Here is a 17,827-nt window from a genome sequence, read left to right as displayed (position 1 = left end):
GTAAAGTACAGGAAGAATAACGAGCAGCAGCTACAATGATGTTTCACGATCTCCTGGCAACTGAGAGTTGTTAGAAATGCAAATTAATTATTTCTGGTGGGATGCAACTGATGACTGTTTTGTGGCTAGATCTGTTTTGCCTCTATTTGTAAATTTATTTCAGCTTTCCTCATTGCTTATCTTTATGTGTGGTTCTTGGAAATCTTCTTTGAGCCAGTTATAAGATCTTACTGGTTCCCTCATTAATTGATGAGTTAAATAATATTCTGGACAAGTTTTATAACTGCATGAATGTCACAGTTATACTCTAATTTTTTAAATTAATTTTTATTGGAGTATAGTTTATTTACAATGTTATGTTTCTGCTGTACAAAAAAGTGAATCAGTTATACATATACCTACTCTTTTTTATATTCTTTTCCAATATAGGTCATTACAGAGTACTGAGCAGAGTTCCCTGTGCTATACAGTAGTTTCTTATTAGTTAACTATTTTATATATAGCAGTGTGTATATGTCAATCCTGAACTCCCAATTTATCCCTCCCCCCTTCCCCCTTGGTAACCATAAGTTTGTTTTCTACATCTGCGACTCTATTTGTTTTGTAAATAGGTTCATTTGTACCATTTTTTAAAAAGATTGCACATACAAGCAATATCATATGATATTTGTTTTTCTCTTACTTCACTCAGTATGACAATCTCTAAGTCCATCCATGTTGCTGCAAATGGCACTATTTCATTCTTTTTATGGCTGAGTAATATTCCATTGTATATATGTGCCACATCTTCTTTATCCATTCATCTGTCAATGGACGTTTAGGTTGTTCCCATGTCCTGGCTATTGTAAATAGAGCTGCAATGAACATTGGGGTACATGTCTCTTTTCGAATTATGGTTTCCTTTGGATATACGCCCAGGAGTGGGATTGCTGGATGATATGGTGGTACTACTTTTAGTTTTTTAAGGAACCTCCATACTGTTCTCCATAGTGGCTGCATCAATTTACATTCCCACAAACAGTGTAGGAGGGTACCCTTTTCTGTGTTTTTTAATCACAGTTTCAATTTCAGTACTTGTGATTGGTTTGTTCATATTTTCTAATTCTTCCTGGTTCAGTCTTAGAAGGTAGTATCTTTCTAAGAATTTGTCCATTACTTCTAGGTTGACTATTTTATTGGCATATAGCTGCTTATAGTAGTCTCTTATGATCCTTTGTATTTCTGCGGTGTCAGTTTTAACTTCTCCTTTTTCATTTCTAATTTTATTGATTTGAGTCCTCTCCCTCTTTTTCTTGATGAGTCTGGCTAAAGGTTTATCAATTTTGTTTATCTTCTCAAAGAACAAGCTTTTGGTTTTATTGATCTTTGCTATTGTTTTCTTTGTTTCTATTTCATTTATTTCTCCTCTGATCTTTATATCTTTCCTTCTGCTACCTTTGGGTTTAGTTTGTTCTTCCTTCTCTAGTTCCTTTAGGTGTAAGTTTAGATTTTTTACTTGAGATTTTTCTTGTTTCTTGAGGTAGGCTTGTATAGCTATAAACTTCCCTCTTAGAACTGCTTTTGCTGTATCCCATAGGTTTTGGATCATCATGTCTTCATTGTCATTTGTCTCTAGGTATTTTTTTATTTCCTCTTTGATTTCTTCAGTGATCTCTTGGTTATTTAGTAACCTATTGTTTAGCCTCCATGTGTCTGTGTTTTTTACGTTTTTTTCCCTGTAACTGATTTCTAATCTCATAGTGTTGTGGTCAGAAAAGATGCTTGAGATGAGTTCCGTTTTCTTAAATTTATTGAGGCTTGATTTGTGACCCAAGATGTGATCTATTCTGGAGAATGTTCCATGTGCACTTGAGAAGAATGTGTAATCTGCTGTTTTTGGATGGAATGTCCTATAAATATCAATTAAATCTATCTGGTCTATTCTGTCATTTAAAGCTTGTGGTTCCTTATTAATTTTCTGTTTGGATGATCTGTCCATTGGTGTAAGTGAGGTGTTAAAGTCCCCCACTATGACTGTGTTACTGTCGATTTCCTCTTTTATAGCTGTTAGCAGTTGCCTTATGTATTGAGGTGCTCCTGTGTTGGGTGCATATATATTTATAATTGTTGTATCTTCTTCTTGGATTGATCCCTTGATCATTATGTAGTGTCCTTCCTTGTCTCTTGTAACAGTCTTTATTGTAAAGTCTATTTTATCTGCTTATGAGTATAGCTACTCCAGCTTTCTTTTGATTTCCATTTGCATGGAATATGTTTTTCCATCCCCTCACTCTCAGTCTGTATGTGACCCTAGGTCTGAAGTGGGTCTCTTGTAGACAGCATATATATTTATTTTGATTTTGTATCTATTCAGTGAGCCTGTGTCTTTTGGTTGGAGCATTTAATCCATCACGTTTAAGATAATTATCGGTATGTATGTTCCTTTGACCATTTTCTTGTTTTAGGTTTGTTTTTATAGGTCCTTTACTTCTCTTGTGTTTCCCACTTAGAGAAGTTCCTTTAGCATTTGTTGTAGAGCTGGCTTGGTGGTGCTGAATTCTCTTAGCTTTTGCTTGTCTGTAAAGCTTTTGATTTCTCCATCGAATCTGAATGAGATCCTTGCTGGGTAGAGTAATTTTGGTTGTAGGTTCTTCCCTTTCATCACTTTAAGTAGATCATGCCACTCCCTTCTGGCTTGTAGAGTTTCTGCTGAGAAATCAGCTGTTAACTTTATGGGAGTTCCCTTGTATGTTACTTGTTTTTCCCTTGCTGCTTTTAATAATTTGTCTTTAATTTCTGTCAGTTTGATTACTATTTGTTTCAGTGTGTTTCTCCTTGGGTTTATCTTGCCTGGAACTCTGTGCCTTCTGGACTTTGGTGGCTATTTCCTTTCCCACGTTAGGAAAGTTTTTGACTATAATCTCTTCAAATATTTGCTTGGGTCCTTTGTCTCTCTCTTCTCCTTCTTGGACCCCTATAATGCAAATGTTGGTGCATTTAATGTTGTTCCAGAGGTCTCTTAGGCTGTCTTCATTTATTTTCATTCTTCTTTCTTTATTCAGTTCCACAGCAGTGATTTCCACCATTCTGTCTTCCAGGTCACTTATCCGTTCTTCTCCCTCAGTTATTTTGCTACTGATTCCTTCTAGTGTATTTTTCATTTCAGTTAGTGTATTGTTCATCTCAGTTTGTTTGTTCTTTAATTCTTCTAGGTCTTTGTTAAACATTTCTTGCATCTTCTCAATCTTTGCCTCCATTCATTTTTCAAGGTCCTGGATCATCTTCACTATCATTATTCTGAATTCTTTCTCTGGAAGGTTGCCTATCTCCACATCATTTAATTGTTTTTCTGGGGTTTTATCTTGTTCCTTCATCTGGTACCTAGTCCTCTGCCTTTTAACTTTATCTAAGTTTCTGAGAATGTGTTTTTTGGTCCACAGGATGCAGGATTGTAGTTCTTCAAAAGCTCAACTTTAAATAGGGTTTCTCCATTGGCCTCTGTAGCAGCTTGCACATACTGATTAAGTTGTTAGCTGTCTGTTTCAGAGCTGTTGCCTTGTCCTTTTATTTTCAAATACTGTTGATTTGGCTCAGTGTTGGCAGGTAAATGTAATGTCTCTAAGGCCAACCACGCCAGCTGCAGCAGATCATTGTAATTCTGTTTCTTGTGCCATGTTCTATCCTTTTAACTTACAACTGAAACTACCTGCAACTGGTATGACTAATCCAGTCGAATTAGAATTTTAGTATTTAAGAAAGTTAATATTTTCATCGGTACTTGTGTAGAGGTTGAAGGATTTCACATTACTTTAAATAATTAAAAAGAAAACTAAATAATTGAAATACAGTATTTTAACTTAAAAAGAACTAATCTCCCTGTAGGAATATTACCTGTTTTGGCTTGCTACATTTTCCTACACCTTGTTAACATTTAGTTAAATAACGAAACATAGAAGCAAGGACACTGATTTTAGAGTTTGGAATCTTTTCTCAGCTCTGCCAATTACAAGCAACTCTGTGGCCTTAGGCAAACAAGTTAAACCTGCTTAGCCTCTGCTTTTTCATCTGTAAAATGGGAATGATCATTCTTGATGTACCTAACACCCAGGATGCTTATAAGGATCAGGAGAGAGAATTTACGTATATGAAAGATGACTGAAATAATGCAAACACTATTTCAGTCTATAGTCTACAAATTCCATAGCATTCTCTTCCTTCAGATCTCACTTTCTCATGTCCAGCTTATTTGCTTAAATTCAGCTAAAGAGGAATTAAGGATCATGTCTTTGGCAGCCTGGGTAGCATCTACTGCTTCGGTATAAGAATATCTTTCTCATGAAGTCTCTGCCTTACAGTATTCCCTTTGCTGGGCTCCCAGCAGACACTGAATCACTAGCTCTTGAGGCTACAATTCTTTTAAGTAGTACTCCTCTTTCTCCTGAATTCCTTTTCAGTCAACATTACGGTTAGTGCCTTGTAGTATAGTCAGGGCGAATTTCAGAATCAGAAAAGATAAGAGGGTCTCAAAGCAGGTAAAGCAGGTGTAGCATGGGGACCCCAGAGAAAAAGTTGGGAAATAAGGAGACTGAAGACCTGACCTCAGACTCTGAGGTTCAGAAGGACCAGGGTCAGACTCTGGTCCTGGAGAACAAGATAATGATGTGGATCCATTTGCTGGATCTTGGACATCAGGCAGTAGTTTTTTCCTGAAGAGCAAGGCAAGTGTCTGGTGGTTGAGGCTGAACTAAAATATCATTGGATGACCTGGGAAGGAAAATGGGATAGTTGAGCTGTCAACACGTAGATCAGGGGGATCTGCTTGGGGATCAGGATTGTCCCAGAGTTTGGGCAGAACTAGTCCTGCAGGAGGTGGTCATTTGTCCCCACCAAGAAGAATTAGAGAAATGCTGGGGTTAGGAACAGGAGCCAGGCCTGTCAGTACATTGAATGCCATTCTCTATTTTCACAGAACATATTTTTCTTGCGCTCTCTCTTAGAGTCATCCATTGACCTTATAAAATCCATGAGGGCTGAATTCTGATTTTAAAAATCTTACTTTTTTTTTTTTTTTCATGGTGTGCCTCGGAGTTATTTTTTCTACTATCACTTCCTTATTTGTAGCCATTAGTGCTTCTATAACTCCATAGGGTCAGTCATTTCTTATTCATATTTTTGAAAATTATTTTCAAAAAGAACAGGTTTTTTCTTTTTTCTTTTTTCATGTTTACCATTAAAAAAAAAGCTTTTGCAAAATGTTTATACTTCCAGCCCATACTCTGGCTGCATCTTTAGAAACTCCATCACTGTCATCTCACTGCTGAAATTCACACTTGCCACATTCCACCAGGTGTCACAAAATAGTCACCTCACAAATTTCATTTTGCAGTTTTTGACACTGAAGCAGCAAAAGATGTCCTCTTATTAAATGCTGAAACTACAAAAGTCATGAAGTAATAGTGTTTTGAAGGTGTCCAATTGTTATACAAATAGAACTCTGTTTTAATGACTACCGTTGCAGTGTCTGTTTCTATCCAGTGAGATTATTCTGTGCTTGGAAAATGGCTTGTGGTAGCTCACAGTTCTTTGCTAAACTATTCACACATCCTTGATAACAGATGCTTCCCCAAGTGAAGTACATTGGACACAGTCCAAATTTAGGAGATGAATTAATTTTTCACTCTTTAATAAAATTTCACATATAAATATAAAATTTATGTATATAAATCTATAAAGAATCACATGAAAACAAAGAACTTCTAAGTTATGTTTTGAGATCTGCCTATATTTAGCCCACAATCCAATAACTTTTGGTTAACCTCTGGCTATGAAAAATTGATGAACACAATGCAATGCCTTTGCGTTTTCAGCAGAAAACTAAATTATTGTCCTTACTAAGAGAGAAGAGAAAATTGATCTTTCCAAAACCATTTCAGCAAGCATAGAAAACACAAACGGAAATTCTGTTAACCCTAAATCCCCTGAAGTATCTATTTAACTGGGCTTTGGGGGTACATGTCTTTCTTTGAAAACACCTGTTAAACATAGATTTCAAACACATTTTCTAAAGGTAGACAAAGGAAGCAACTCTAAGGGCAGAGCAATATGGATGTAATAATGACATAGTATGGCCTAAGTCTGACACACTCCCAGAATGTATGTGTACAACTGTCTACTGTGTCTATGGATGGCACAGCTCTACAGACATGCATATGGGGGTACCTTTCTCTGAGGGTACACAGAGAACTCTGGATCCATATCCAGGGACACTATAACCTTACCTTGATGGTAGCCAGGACCACCTCCATTATAGTACACTGTCTCGGTGTCAGACCCTTGGTATCCTCTCGAATCATGTGCTCCTGGAAAACAAGTGAAAAACTGCTTATAAAATTACCAGTTCATTTATTTAACAACTGTTTTCAAACAAAATCTGTATATAATCCCTGTATGCAGATATTTCCCATTTGAGATATCTTTTTCATATGAACACATTTTAGAGGATGATTTTGTCAGATATTTACTAAAAATCCATTTTGCCAAAAGAAGAAATGCTTTTGAATGTTTTAATTTTAAAATGCTTTTAAATGTTTACTTAAAAAGCAGTGCTTTGCATAGGTGGCTTTATTTTTCACCTGCAAGCCAATGGTAGGGGAAAAAAAAGAGATAAACCTGGAAAATGTGTGTCCAAGCTTTTCCATCTTAATTCCTGCTTTCTGTTCTGTCACACAGAGGAAGGTCCATCATGTAAGGGATTTAGGAGGTAAATTTTAGCCTCATTCAATTATCACTGATAAAACCTACTTTAAGTATAATGCTCCCACTTTTTCTTTCTCGGACACCCTTAATGCTTAGTCATTACCAGGAAAATTCCTAAAGAATTAACTGATTTCGGCTCTGGAGATTTTCTATATTTTAAAGTCATTTTTCAATATTTTGGAACTGATTTCCATATTAACAATGCATTTTCCTCATTGTTCACTATGAACTCTCTCTTTATTTAAAACTATTTTAGGGAAATGATGGTAGAAAGTTGAAGACAACAATAAAGGAACTTTGTCTAAAAGAAAAATTTAGAAATTCCTGACCCCCATATTGATATAATCTCCCCAGGGCGTCCACTCTTCTATGTCAACAACATTCAACAAATATTTATTGAGTGCTTATTATGTGCCAGCACTGTTCTAGGTGACAGATATATTGTTTCATGAAAGACTTTTATCCTCCTGGAACTTAAATTCTAACTTATGTAAGTGCCTCTTTGTGAATTAGAAGGAAAGCTGATGTAGCTCTGAGAATACATGACTTGGTCAAGGGATCAGTGCTTTTGGCTAGTAATAAAAGGTGCCTCTTTTTCTACAGGGCACAGCTGCACATCAATACATGTGGCTTAGCAAGTGTTGCATGGTCCCTAAGTTGGCTGTCATTCACTCCCTTAGTGGGACAGTTTTGTGCAATGTACGAATTGTACAGTCACAGACAGTGGCTCATCCTTCTATTCTAGCCTTTGTCTTACTCTGTCATTTAGTAGAGGCCATGACCTTCTGAAGATAATCTATATGTTTTACTCACTTCTGCAGACTTTCAGTGCCTATCTTGGCAATTATCACCTGCTAGCCCCTCAATATGTTTTTCATAATTGAATTGTACTTCTTCAGCATATCCTAAATGATTCAATATGCTTGAATGGAATCACACTCCTTTGAATATTGTTGAAAACATGGTATAATGCTGGACCCATGATATACAATTCTGCATCTCACTGCCTCTTTCTCGGATATAGGGATTTCAACACAAACATGAGGAGTCCATTTAATATTTTAAAAATATTTAAAAAATGGGTAGTTAGAATATTAACTACCCATTGAGACCCAAAAGAAGGATGGAAATCTTTTGCCAAATTATAGAGAGAAATGCTTTACTTTATATTAAATAAATCTCTCTGACTTCATCAATCTTGACTGGCTTTTTGATGAGGTCAGATTATTTTTTAATAGATGCTAATACATAATATATGTTAGTGCTATAGAAAAATACAATTCTTGCAAGAAATGATTTTCTGGGATTTAGCAATAGCTCATTGAAATAAGGTAGTCTCTGAAAAAGTCTTGTAATGAGTTACTCCTTGCTTGCATAAATTCATAGTCTCAGATGTATTTTTAGTAACTGGTTTTGATAAAGATGTATTCATTTTTTAAAAAATGTTATGCCAAATAAATCTGATCCCATAAAATAGTGGTAAGTTGGGCATACTTAATATACATACATTATAAAGTTCCAGAGGATGAAGTAATATAGAATATGTCAACATGTGAATGAATGTTTGCTTAATGAATTAATCCTAAATCATAATCACATGCAGAAAAGCAATTAGTTTCCCTCATTGTTCTATTTTCCTTGTTCTTTTAAGTAAGGTAGTCATTTGTTAATATTTCTATATAGGATTTCTGAATTTACTCATCAATACAATTATTTCAAATGATGCTTTTCCTGTGGATCAAATATGCTTTCAAATTAATACATGAAAATGAAAAGACCCATGATTTAAAATGAAAACATTGAAGGTGACATTCTAGTAAAATATGGGAAAACAGCTTTATAAAATTTGCAGTTCTGCCTAGAAGAGAACATAGGAAAACATTCTGACATAAATTGTACCAATGTTTTCTTAGGTCAGTCTTCCAAGGCCACAGAAATAAAAGGAAAAACCAAGAAATGGGACCTAATCAAATGTACAAGCTTTTCAGCTACATAGCACAGGGAGATCAGCTTGGTGCATTGTGACCACCTAGAGGGGTGGGATAGGGAGGATGGGATGGAGATGCAAGAGGGAGGGGATATGGGGATATACGTATAGCTGAGTCACTTTGTTATAAAGCACAAACTAACACACCATTGTAAAGCAATTATACTCCAATAAAGGTGTTAAAAACAATAATAAAAAACAAACCAAAAAATGTACAACCTTTTGCACAGAAAAGGAAACCATAAACAAAATGAAAAGACAACCTATAGACTGGGAGAAAATATTTGCAAGTGATGTGACTGAGAAGGGTTAATTTCCAAAATATACAAACAGCTCATACAACTCAACAATAGAACACCAAACAACCCAATCAAAAAATGGGCAGAAGAACTAAATAGACATTTCTCCAAAGAAGACACACAGATGGCCACAGGCACATGAAAGGATGCTCAACATTACTAATTTTTAGAGGAATGCAAGTCAAAATTACAATCAGGAATCACCTCACACGGATCAGAATGGCCATGATTAAAACTCTACAAATAAGAAATGCTGGAGAGGGTGTGGAGAAAAGGAAATCCTCCTACATTGTTGGTAGGAATGTAAGCTGGTGCAGCCACTATGGAAAACAATATGGAGGTTCCTCAAAAAACTAAAAATAGAGTTGCCATACAATCCAGCAATCCTACTCCTGGGCAAATATCCGGACAAAACTACAATTCAAAAAGATACATGCACCCTTATGTTCATTGCAGCACTATTCACAATAGCCAAGACATGGAAACGACTTAAATGTCATTGACAGATGAATGGATAAAGAAGATGTGGTACATATATACAATAGTACTACTCAGCCATAAAAAAGAATGAAATAATGCCACTTGCAGCAAAACACGGCTGGAACTACAGGTCATCATATTAAGTGAAGTAAGTCAGAAAGAGGAAGACAAATACCATGATATCGCTTATATGTGGAATCTAAAATATGACACAAATGAAGCTATCTACAAAACAGAAACAAACTCACAGACATAGAGAACAGACTTGTTGCCAAGGGGGGGTTGGGGGAGGAATGGATTGGGAGTTTGGGGTTAGCAAATGCAAACCATTATAATATATAGAATGGATAAACAACAAGGTCTTACTGTGTAACACAGGGAACTATATCCAATCTCCTGTGGTAAACCACAAAGGTAAAGAATTTTTAAAAGAATGTATATATATGTATAACTGAATCACTTTACTGTATAGCAGAAATTAACACAACACAATAAATCAACTTCAGTTAAAAAATTTTCAATTCTGTGTTTTGGCTAGAGTTTTAATTTTTTAGATAACAATATAGAGGGCTTATTGCTCTGTAATTCAAATAATAACAACTAAATGGACCAAAAATTTAAAAATCAAGGGACAATAATTGGAAAACATGATTTAAAACTAAGTTATTTTTCCATGGATATGGATAACATGAATATGGATAACACGAATTATTTCCATAGATATGGAAACTCATAGATATGAATTTTTCCATAGATATGGATAACACGAATCTATTTTTAGTCCTTCAGATTATTTCAGTCTTAATGAATTTAACTCTTTTAGGACATTTTATTCATAATTTGCATTTAGTTCATTATAATCAAAAGAGAATTCACTGAATTGAGGAAATTTTGAGGCCATGAAGGGACCTAAAGTGTGATGTTTTCTGTGGACTCTGATTTTTCCCAGTTAGCGAGCATATGCCCACTGAGGATCCGGTCTCTCCCATTTAGTGTTCGTAAGATTTGAACAGGGCTGCCTGCACCCCCAGCTCAGGGGTGGGTGGGTATGTGAATTAAGCCAAATAGCATATGCCATTCCCCAGGCCACAGTGGTTGGCTTGGGAGTGGTGATAATATTCTATTAGAGTTGATGATGTGCCAGTGGATTTTGCTGGAATTTCTTGCACCAAGGGGGGGGGTGTTCTTTTTTTTTTTTTTTAACAAGATTTCAAGTTCAAAAATGTTAGATATAAGCAGGGAACCATCTTACAAACAGGAAGGGAGGTTTGTTAAAGCAGTAAGTCAAACAAGGAAAGAGCAGAGTTGAGAGACAGTGAGTAACTGGGTTCTGTAACATTGTTTGACTTCCTAATCAAGCAGTGATGGAAACCACCCAGGAGTATAAAGTTTCATGGAGCAATGAATTCCTTTCTTGCTTTTGTTAGTCTGGCTTTCCATCACTTGAAACTGAAATAGTTATAGCTGATATAACAAACATTCAGTTCAGAAAACTGAAGCTGGGGGAGATGGAATATGTTTCCCGATGTCACACAGAATGCTAGACACATAGCCAGGGCTATTTCTTTTGTAATAAGCCACTGTGATGTTTCACTTTCATGGTTTTCTATGAGAAACTTCAATACTATATAAATCCATTTTTCAAAGTAGGGACTAGAAATGTCAGGGAGGTAATAAGAGGGATAAAGAAAGCAATGGAGATCAAGATCCAAAACGATAGTTTGACAGTGACATCTACCTTCTATACTTTCCCTCTGAACCACCGACATCACTGAATACCTGTGAGAATTTTATGTCATGGTTATGTCTTCTAAATGGATTATTGGCTTTTAATGTTTTTCTGACAAAGGGGATAAGGTGATATAATAAAGTACTGACATTATAGGGCACCTATTTTATCTCAGTAAGTAATTATACAGTCAAATGCATTATCCTTTGCCTGTGTTGTACACACAAAACAGTGCCAGTGATACCTAACCCTGAGCTGCCAGCTGGGGCAGGAAGCAAGATAACCTCTGTGAGTGGGAGGTGGCAGACTCTTGACAGGCACCATGCAAAGATAATGCATGCATTAGCTCATGTATCCTCACAACAATTCTCTGAACCAGGTGCTAACATTGTCTGGATTTTACAAATGCCAAATCTGAAAATTAGGTTAAATACTTTGGGCAGTATCACACGCTTGGAAGCAGCTGAGGTAGAATTTGAGCCAAGGTGGTCAGTATCTGGAACCCACCCCCATGCTATACTATATTCTAATAGGTAGTAATGGAACAGGAACAAATATTTCAGCTACAGGCACAATGTTGGCCTATATGTGGTCCACTGATACATGAATGGATAAAAAACGTGGTATATACTTACAGTAGAATATTATTCAGCCTTTAAAAGGAAGGAAATCCTGCCATGTACTACAACATGGATGAACCTGCAGGACATTATGCTAAGTGAAAAAAGCCCATCACAGAACTGCAATATATATTTTAACCAATCAAGTTCCTATTCTAGAGGGGAAAAAACCTGAGGTTCCCTGCACAACTGCAAAGTCTTGTGAGTCTCAAGCGATAATAAAAGGTAAGGTTATTTATACAGCAAATCCTTGCTGTAATGGGGTTGATTATGTCGACAAGTTCAATGTCTGCTTTGATGAGTTTATTTTCCCGCATTAGGTTTCTTGCCTTAAGAGTTCTCTAGACTTTCCTGGATTTCTATGAAGCATTCTTTGCCTTTATTCATACAAAGTCAGTTTACTATAGAGAAGAAAATATGCTCTCTAATTTAGTCTAACTTAAAGCAGTAATGCTTCATACTTCAACACAAAGTCAAAAATTCCCAGTTGCTCTACGAATTGGAAAATATGAGAAATATGGAGTGTGGGGAGAAGAAGACAGTACAGTTCAGTCCCTAAATTTTGATCTGATTCATTCTTAAAGCAGATTGTGAGATCCCAGACACACATTCTCCTATAGTCCTGCCATATTCAATACCATTACTAATAGGAGGTTGGTTTCTCACAGAGTTGTAGTCAGCTCATTACTTTTCATTGACAACTAGTAATTGCTTTATTCTTATTACCTTCAGTTTGGATAGTTGTCCCAGATCTTTAGCTGCAATGAAAATCATCTGGGGTCCCTAGAGACACACACATGGAGAGAAGAGGACTCAGTCGTAAGATCTTCAGTAACTCTCAAAGTAGAAATGTAGTCAATAGACAATGTACTCTATTTTTCTTATTATATTTGTGACTTTAATGCCATAAGCCCTTAACTGGTCTATTTTACAACTTGGATCAAAGATATCTAGTACTGCTGGCAATACAACTATCTTCACAGGCATCCTACTTCTGGAAGTTTTAGTCTGAGTTACTGAATGGGTTACTGCTAGTGTATCCAGCTTAGTGTAGTATATGTATGACCTCAGAGAGCTTTATCTTTTCTTTCTTTATTTGTAGCAGAGGCAACTACTTCCCTCCACTCCCCACCCCCCAAAATTAATCTATGCAAAATGTCAAGATCCACAGCTGAAGAAGGTGGAGCTGGTCCACCTGACATGCCATCCAATCTCTCAGAGCCCTGCCCTCGTAACTCCTCCCTCAGCCAGAGGTTTTCTCTAGTACCCCAAGGCCCTGGGGAGAGCTAGAAAAACATCAGAATAAACATCAGAAGCACTACTAGAATACTCAACAGTAGCCTAGAATGTTTTCACAATAAGGAAAACCAGCTATTCTGAAGTAGTAGTCTCCATGTTTTTATTGGAGCCTGTATATTCATTGAGAAATCCATACTTGGAGATCTTGATGTTCGAGAAAATTGAGGTGATGGTTAGCTTTCCTAGGGAAGATCTTATATCAAAAAATGAAATGTCATATACAGCACTTCTGCTATTATAACATGATAGATGTAGTCTTGAAAAAACTTATATTCTATAAAATTGTGCATTAGAAATAGTAGGGCTTTTGGGGAAAATAGGAGGGGGCAGTGCAAAGTCCATGCAATTTTGTTACCAAAGAACTATCAAAAACAATAACTGCTACTTTGGGAGACAGCATGAACAGCTCAAAGGGAGCTCAGTGAAGCTGGTGGCTACCTCGAGGGATATTAAAAATGTAAAAACACCCCCAAACAACAGCACAATAGAGTATAACGTGGGCTGAGACAATGCCTGCAGAAGTGGAGCTCTGAGCACAGGGACAGGGTAGCCTGCCATGTGTGAGAAGCTAGGTGCATGTATCTGGATACAGACCAATGTGCAAGTCTGCCCCCTTCCTCTTTTTTATCTTTTTAAAAACAGGATGAAAGGGCTCCTGCCTATGTAGCAGCCAAGCTGAGTGCTCTTTCCTTTTCTGCTGAAGTATATAGCTCTTCTGTTATATTCCCAACCCTCTCACCTAGAAAAATTTACTAATAAAGCAACCCAACTTGCACATTGCACTGACATCATTCCTCTATTGGCAAATTAAGTGACAGGTAACTGGTGTTACAGAATATAGCAGAATAAGGGGTGTGTGAGAATGTGGGGTGTGTGTGTTTCTGTATGTGATTTGGCTACCCACACGTGTAGGCTATAATGATTATACCATACACTCATGGCATGAAGCAAAACTCAAAGTGATTTATATTTAACACTCACTGTCTGGCCGTAAATCAACACAAACATATGAATCTTTGCACCTTGGAACACTTTACTATATAATCTCACTGGATAAATATGGACTGAGTGTGCATGATTAATGGTGTCAATATATATTTTAGTTTAGTTTATAATTACTCATTATTTGCATCAACTTATCGTCCTCAGTCACAGACAAAAAAATTATTCCATAGCAGGTGCTTGTTAGGGTTCTTTCTTTCCTCGCTTGGATACGCTGAGTTAGCTGGACAGGGTATCCACTTGACCACTGTCTGACTTTTGCTGCCAACTGATCTTTCTGCTTCTTTTTGATTTCACTGTGTATGATACAATCACATTCTTCAAATGCACTAAAAGATGTCTCCTGTATTAACCACCAAGTGCGAAGGTGATAGATAAAAGCAAAAGGGAAAAGTAAAAAAAATTCCAGATAGCAGTGTTGGCTTTATCTTCTTCAACTGTAAAATTGCAGAAAGAAACACAGCAGGCATATTCTATCAAAAATCTATTTCCCTGGGGTGGGGGGGGGGTCATAATAAAATTAAATAAAAATTACATGTGTAGACCAGATAACTCTACAAGTGGAACTTTGATACATTTGTTTTTCAAGAGATAACGTTTGAAATGTCAAGCCAGTGTGAAGTATGACTGCTATTGCCACTATTTAAAATTGATTTGTGATGGGGGTGCGGGAGGATTGCATTGGGAGTTTGGGACTAGCAGATGCAAACTATTATATAGAGAATGGATAAACAACAAGATCCTGTTTTTTAACACTGGGAACTATACTCAGTATCTTGTAATAAGCCATAATGGAAAAGAAAAAAATTGATTTGTACAAGGTGATGTCGTTGGAATGATCATTGCTAAGACACTGTATACCACGCCCTTTTTCCCAAAATGAATTTAATTACTATTTCGTCTGGATCAAAACCATTCATTGAAACAAAAAACAATTAGATGGGCTGTTGAAAATATAATCAAATGTTAGTTTGAATACTTACTGTTTGATCTGTCAGAGGAGGGAGGACAATTTGTTTTTCTATTTTGTTGAGAACTAGCTTCCACAGTTCTTTCAATATTCGCTTCAGGACTGTTTTCTCACAGATTTTTGCTGAGAGACTTAATCTGAAATGAAATAAAACACACAATCACTTATAAGTCTTTTATTGAGGTATCATTTGATCAGAAATTCACATTTTCAGCACTGACATTCAAATACCTGAATAGGTCTTTATAATTTTCAGATGCTAAATTTCATTTCATTTACGGAGAAAAAATACATAATGTCAAAAATCCGTTTCATCATATTATACATCATTAGGTAATTCACTGTTTGGTAGAAAATGAATTCAGAGTATTTCCTTTCTTAAATTGCATCCTAAACTGACATCAAGGCTCCCAAAGTACACAATTTTTACCTGCATTCCAGACTTGTATTTACTACATGCTCCATGTTCATGGTACAGGCCAAACACCAAAGAAGCACATTTTCATCACTATCTGGCACTGGACCAACATAACAACATGGCAAACATGCATATGATTTCACTCAAGAGCAAAACTTTACCAACTTTATTTATTTTCCAGATTTATTGAGATACGATTGATTATATAACATTGTGTACGTTTAGGGTGCACAAGATAATGATTTGATATATGTACATACTATGAAACAATCACCACCATAAATTTAGTTAACATTCATCACCTCACATAGTTATTTTGTTTTGGCTTGTGATAAAAACTTTTAAGTTTTACTCATAGCAATTTTCAAATGTATAATTTAGTATAGTTTCCTATAGTTACTATACTACATATATGCTGTGCATTACATCCTCAGGACTTATTTATCTTATAACTGGAAGTTTGTACCCTTTGACGCCCTTTACCTATTTCCAGCCAGCACAAATTTGTTCTCTGAGTTCAGATTTTCTAGATTCCCAATTTACCAACTTTAATAGGTTTAAGGTATTTCTTACAAATTCTTCTCATGGTGAGATAATGATGGTAACATCATCTAGCATTTATATAACACTTTAGTTGAGAAACCTCTTCTGCAGATTTCTCACTTATTATATGAGTATCTAGTATATCCATTTTAGAAATCAAAACCCAGCTCAGAGACGTTGGGGAACTTGTCTAAGGAAGTGAGGCTAGTAAGTGAGGGCTGAGAGCCAGTACATTGTCCAATGCCCCATGCTACCCTTGGTAAATGTACTTGTGTGTGAAGGCCCAGCAATACATGAAGGCACAGTGCTGCATAAAGATTTACGGAATGTACCATAATATGATGCTGAACTCTTCGAGACTCCTTTAATAAGAGTTAATCAAACCTGTTGCACAGAGGGCCAAAGGTGGGGGGCATATATTTGAAGGTACCCTCATGGACTTTCTATAGTGCTACTAAGTACTCTGTACTTTTGGACTCAGAATTTATAAACTGGGTTCTGATAGAGACAGAATTGACTTTTAAATATTTAAATATATAATTAACATTTAAGGAATTAATATTTAAAGGCATGTGATGTGTGAGAGGCAAAGGGAGAGATTTCCTAAACACATTTTCATGAAGAAGTATTTCTCCTATCACTGCTGTGTATAGATACCTAATATATAAAAATACATGAAAGTGACCTCCCCTGGTTTAAGAGGAGAGTTGGGGGTCCCTGAGGCATAGCTATGGAACTCTGCCGCCCCACTGGTTTGGAAACCATTGTTCAAAGGTTGGTAGTTTTAGCTTCCTGGTAGATAGGCAGTCACTATATGGACATAGGGTAGAAACCAGATGATGTTCATGGAAGAACAGCAGAACCTACCCCCAGAGAAATTCCTAGGATGATTTGAGACGCAACAAACCTGCCCATTTTACAGCAGATGTGTCATTTCCATTTCCAAAAGGTCTGAGTTTAAAAATTGATCTTGTTTTTATGGTCAGCTGATGTACTTGGCATGCTAACTAACCCTGTTTAAACTAGAGCTGAACCAACAGGAATAAAATTGTTGACATGTTTGCGGCTCTGCATGGGATTTCTGCTGGCTGGAAATGGCCCTTATAGCTTGTTTTATAGAGTGGTGAGGTCTTGATGGAGAAAATGGAACATAAAGAAGAGGCTGCACAAAGAGAGTCTATACATTTATAATATAACAATTTTTAAAGGGATTGTCTCAAAACCACCTTGAAGACTTACTTTGGCCCTTAATCGTTCATTTTAAATAACAAAAAATAGAGGGGAAATCTAGCAACTGCTTCCTTAATTTAGTCAGAGTTAACCAACTTGATAATGCAAGCTGAACACATAAATTTTGGAACCTGAGCTATCTATTTTGGCTGACCACAGAACCAATTAACCAGACCATTTTCAAATGCCATGTAGACTAGCTGCTAATATGATTTCCTGTCACATAGTTGATCATTATTAACATGAAAACATATCCAGCTGCTTCTCCTACCCCCTGGAACACCCATCCCCTATGTCCATACATCTAAACCCTAACTGCCTTTAAAGAAGACCCAACCCAAGTGGAATTTCTACTGACCATCTGAACAGGAGATTATTACTTTACACCTTATTGCATTTATTCTACTTTTCTTATTTTTTCTTTCTAAACTCTTAGCTCCTTGAGAACAGAATTAATATCTAACTTTTTAAAAAAAGTCCTCTAACAAGTGGCTTTATGGCTGTACATTCTGTAT

The 17,827-nt window shown here is 36.4% G+C and overlaps 1 protein-coding gene across 1 annotated transcript in view; it reads right to left on the bottom strand.

Moving 5' to 3' along the window:
- UNC13C (unc-13 homolog C) overlaps positions 1-17,827 on the bottom strand; it is a gene marked incomplete at both ends in the record, with an annotated part of 576,078 nt that overhangs the window by 49,177 nt on the left and 509,074 nt on the right. The window contains 3 exons of the mRNA XM_082648355.1: positions 6,258-6,338; positions 12,577-12,633; positions 15,135-15,258. Coding sequence (XP_082504481.1) covers positions 6,258-6,338; positions 12,577-12,633; positions 15,135-15,258 — 262 coding nt within the window. The remainder of the gene's footprint in view (positions 1-6,257; positions 6,339-12,576; positions 12,634-15,134; positions 15,259-17,827) is intronic.

Source organism: Grampus griseus (genome assembly GCF_964374135.1).
Source record: "Grampus griseus genome assembly, chromosome: 2".
Taxonomy (NCBI): domain Eukaryota; kingdom Metazoa; phylum Chordata; class Mammalia; order Artiodactyla; family Delphinidae; genus Grampus; species Grampus griseus.
This window is presented reverse-complemented; position numbering and strand designations above follow the sequence as displayed.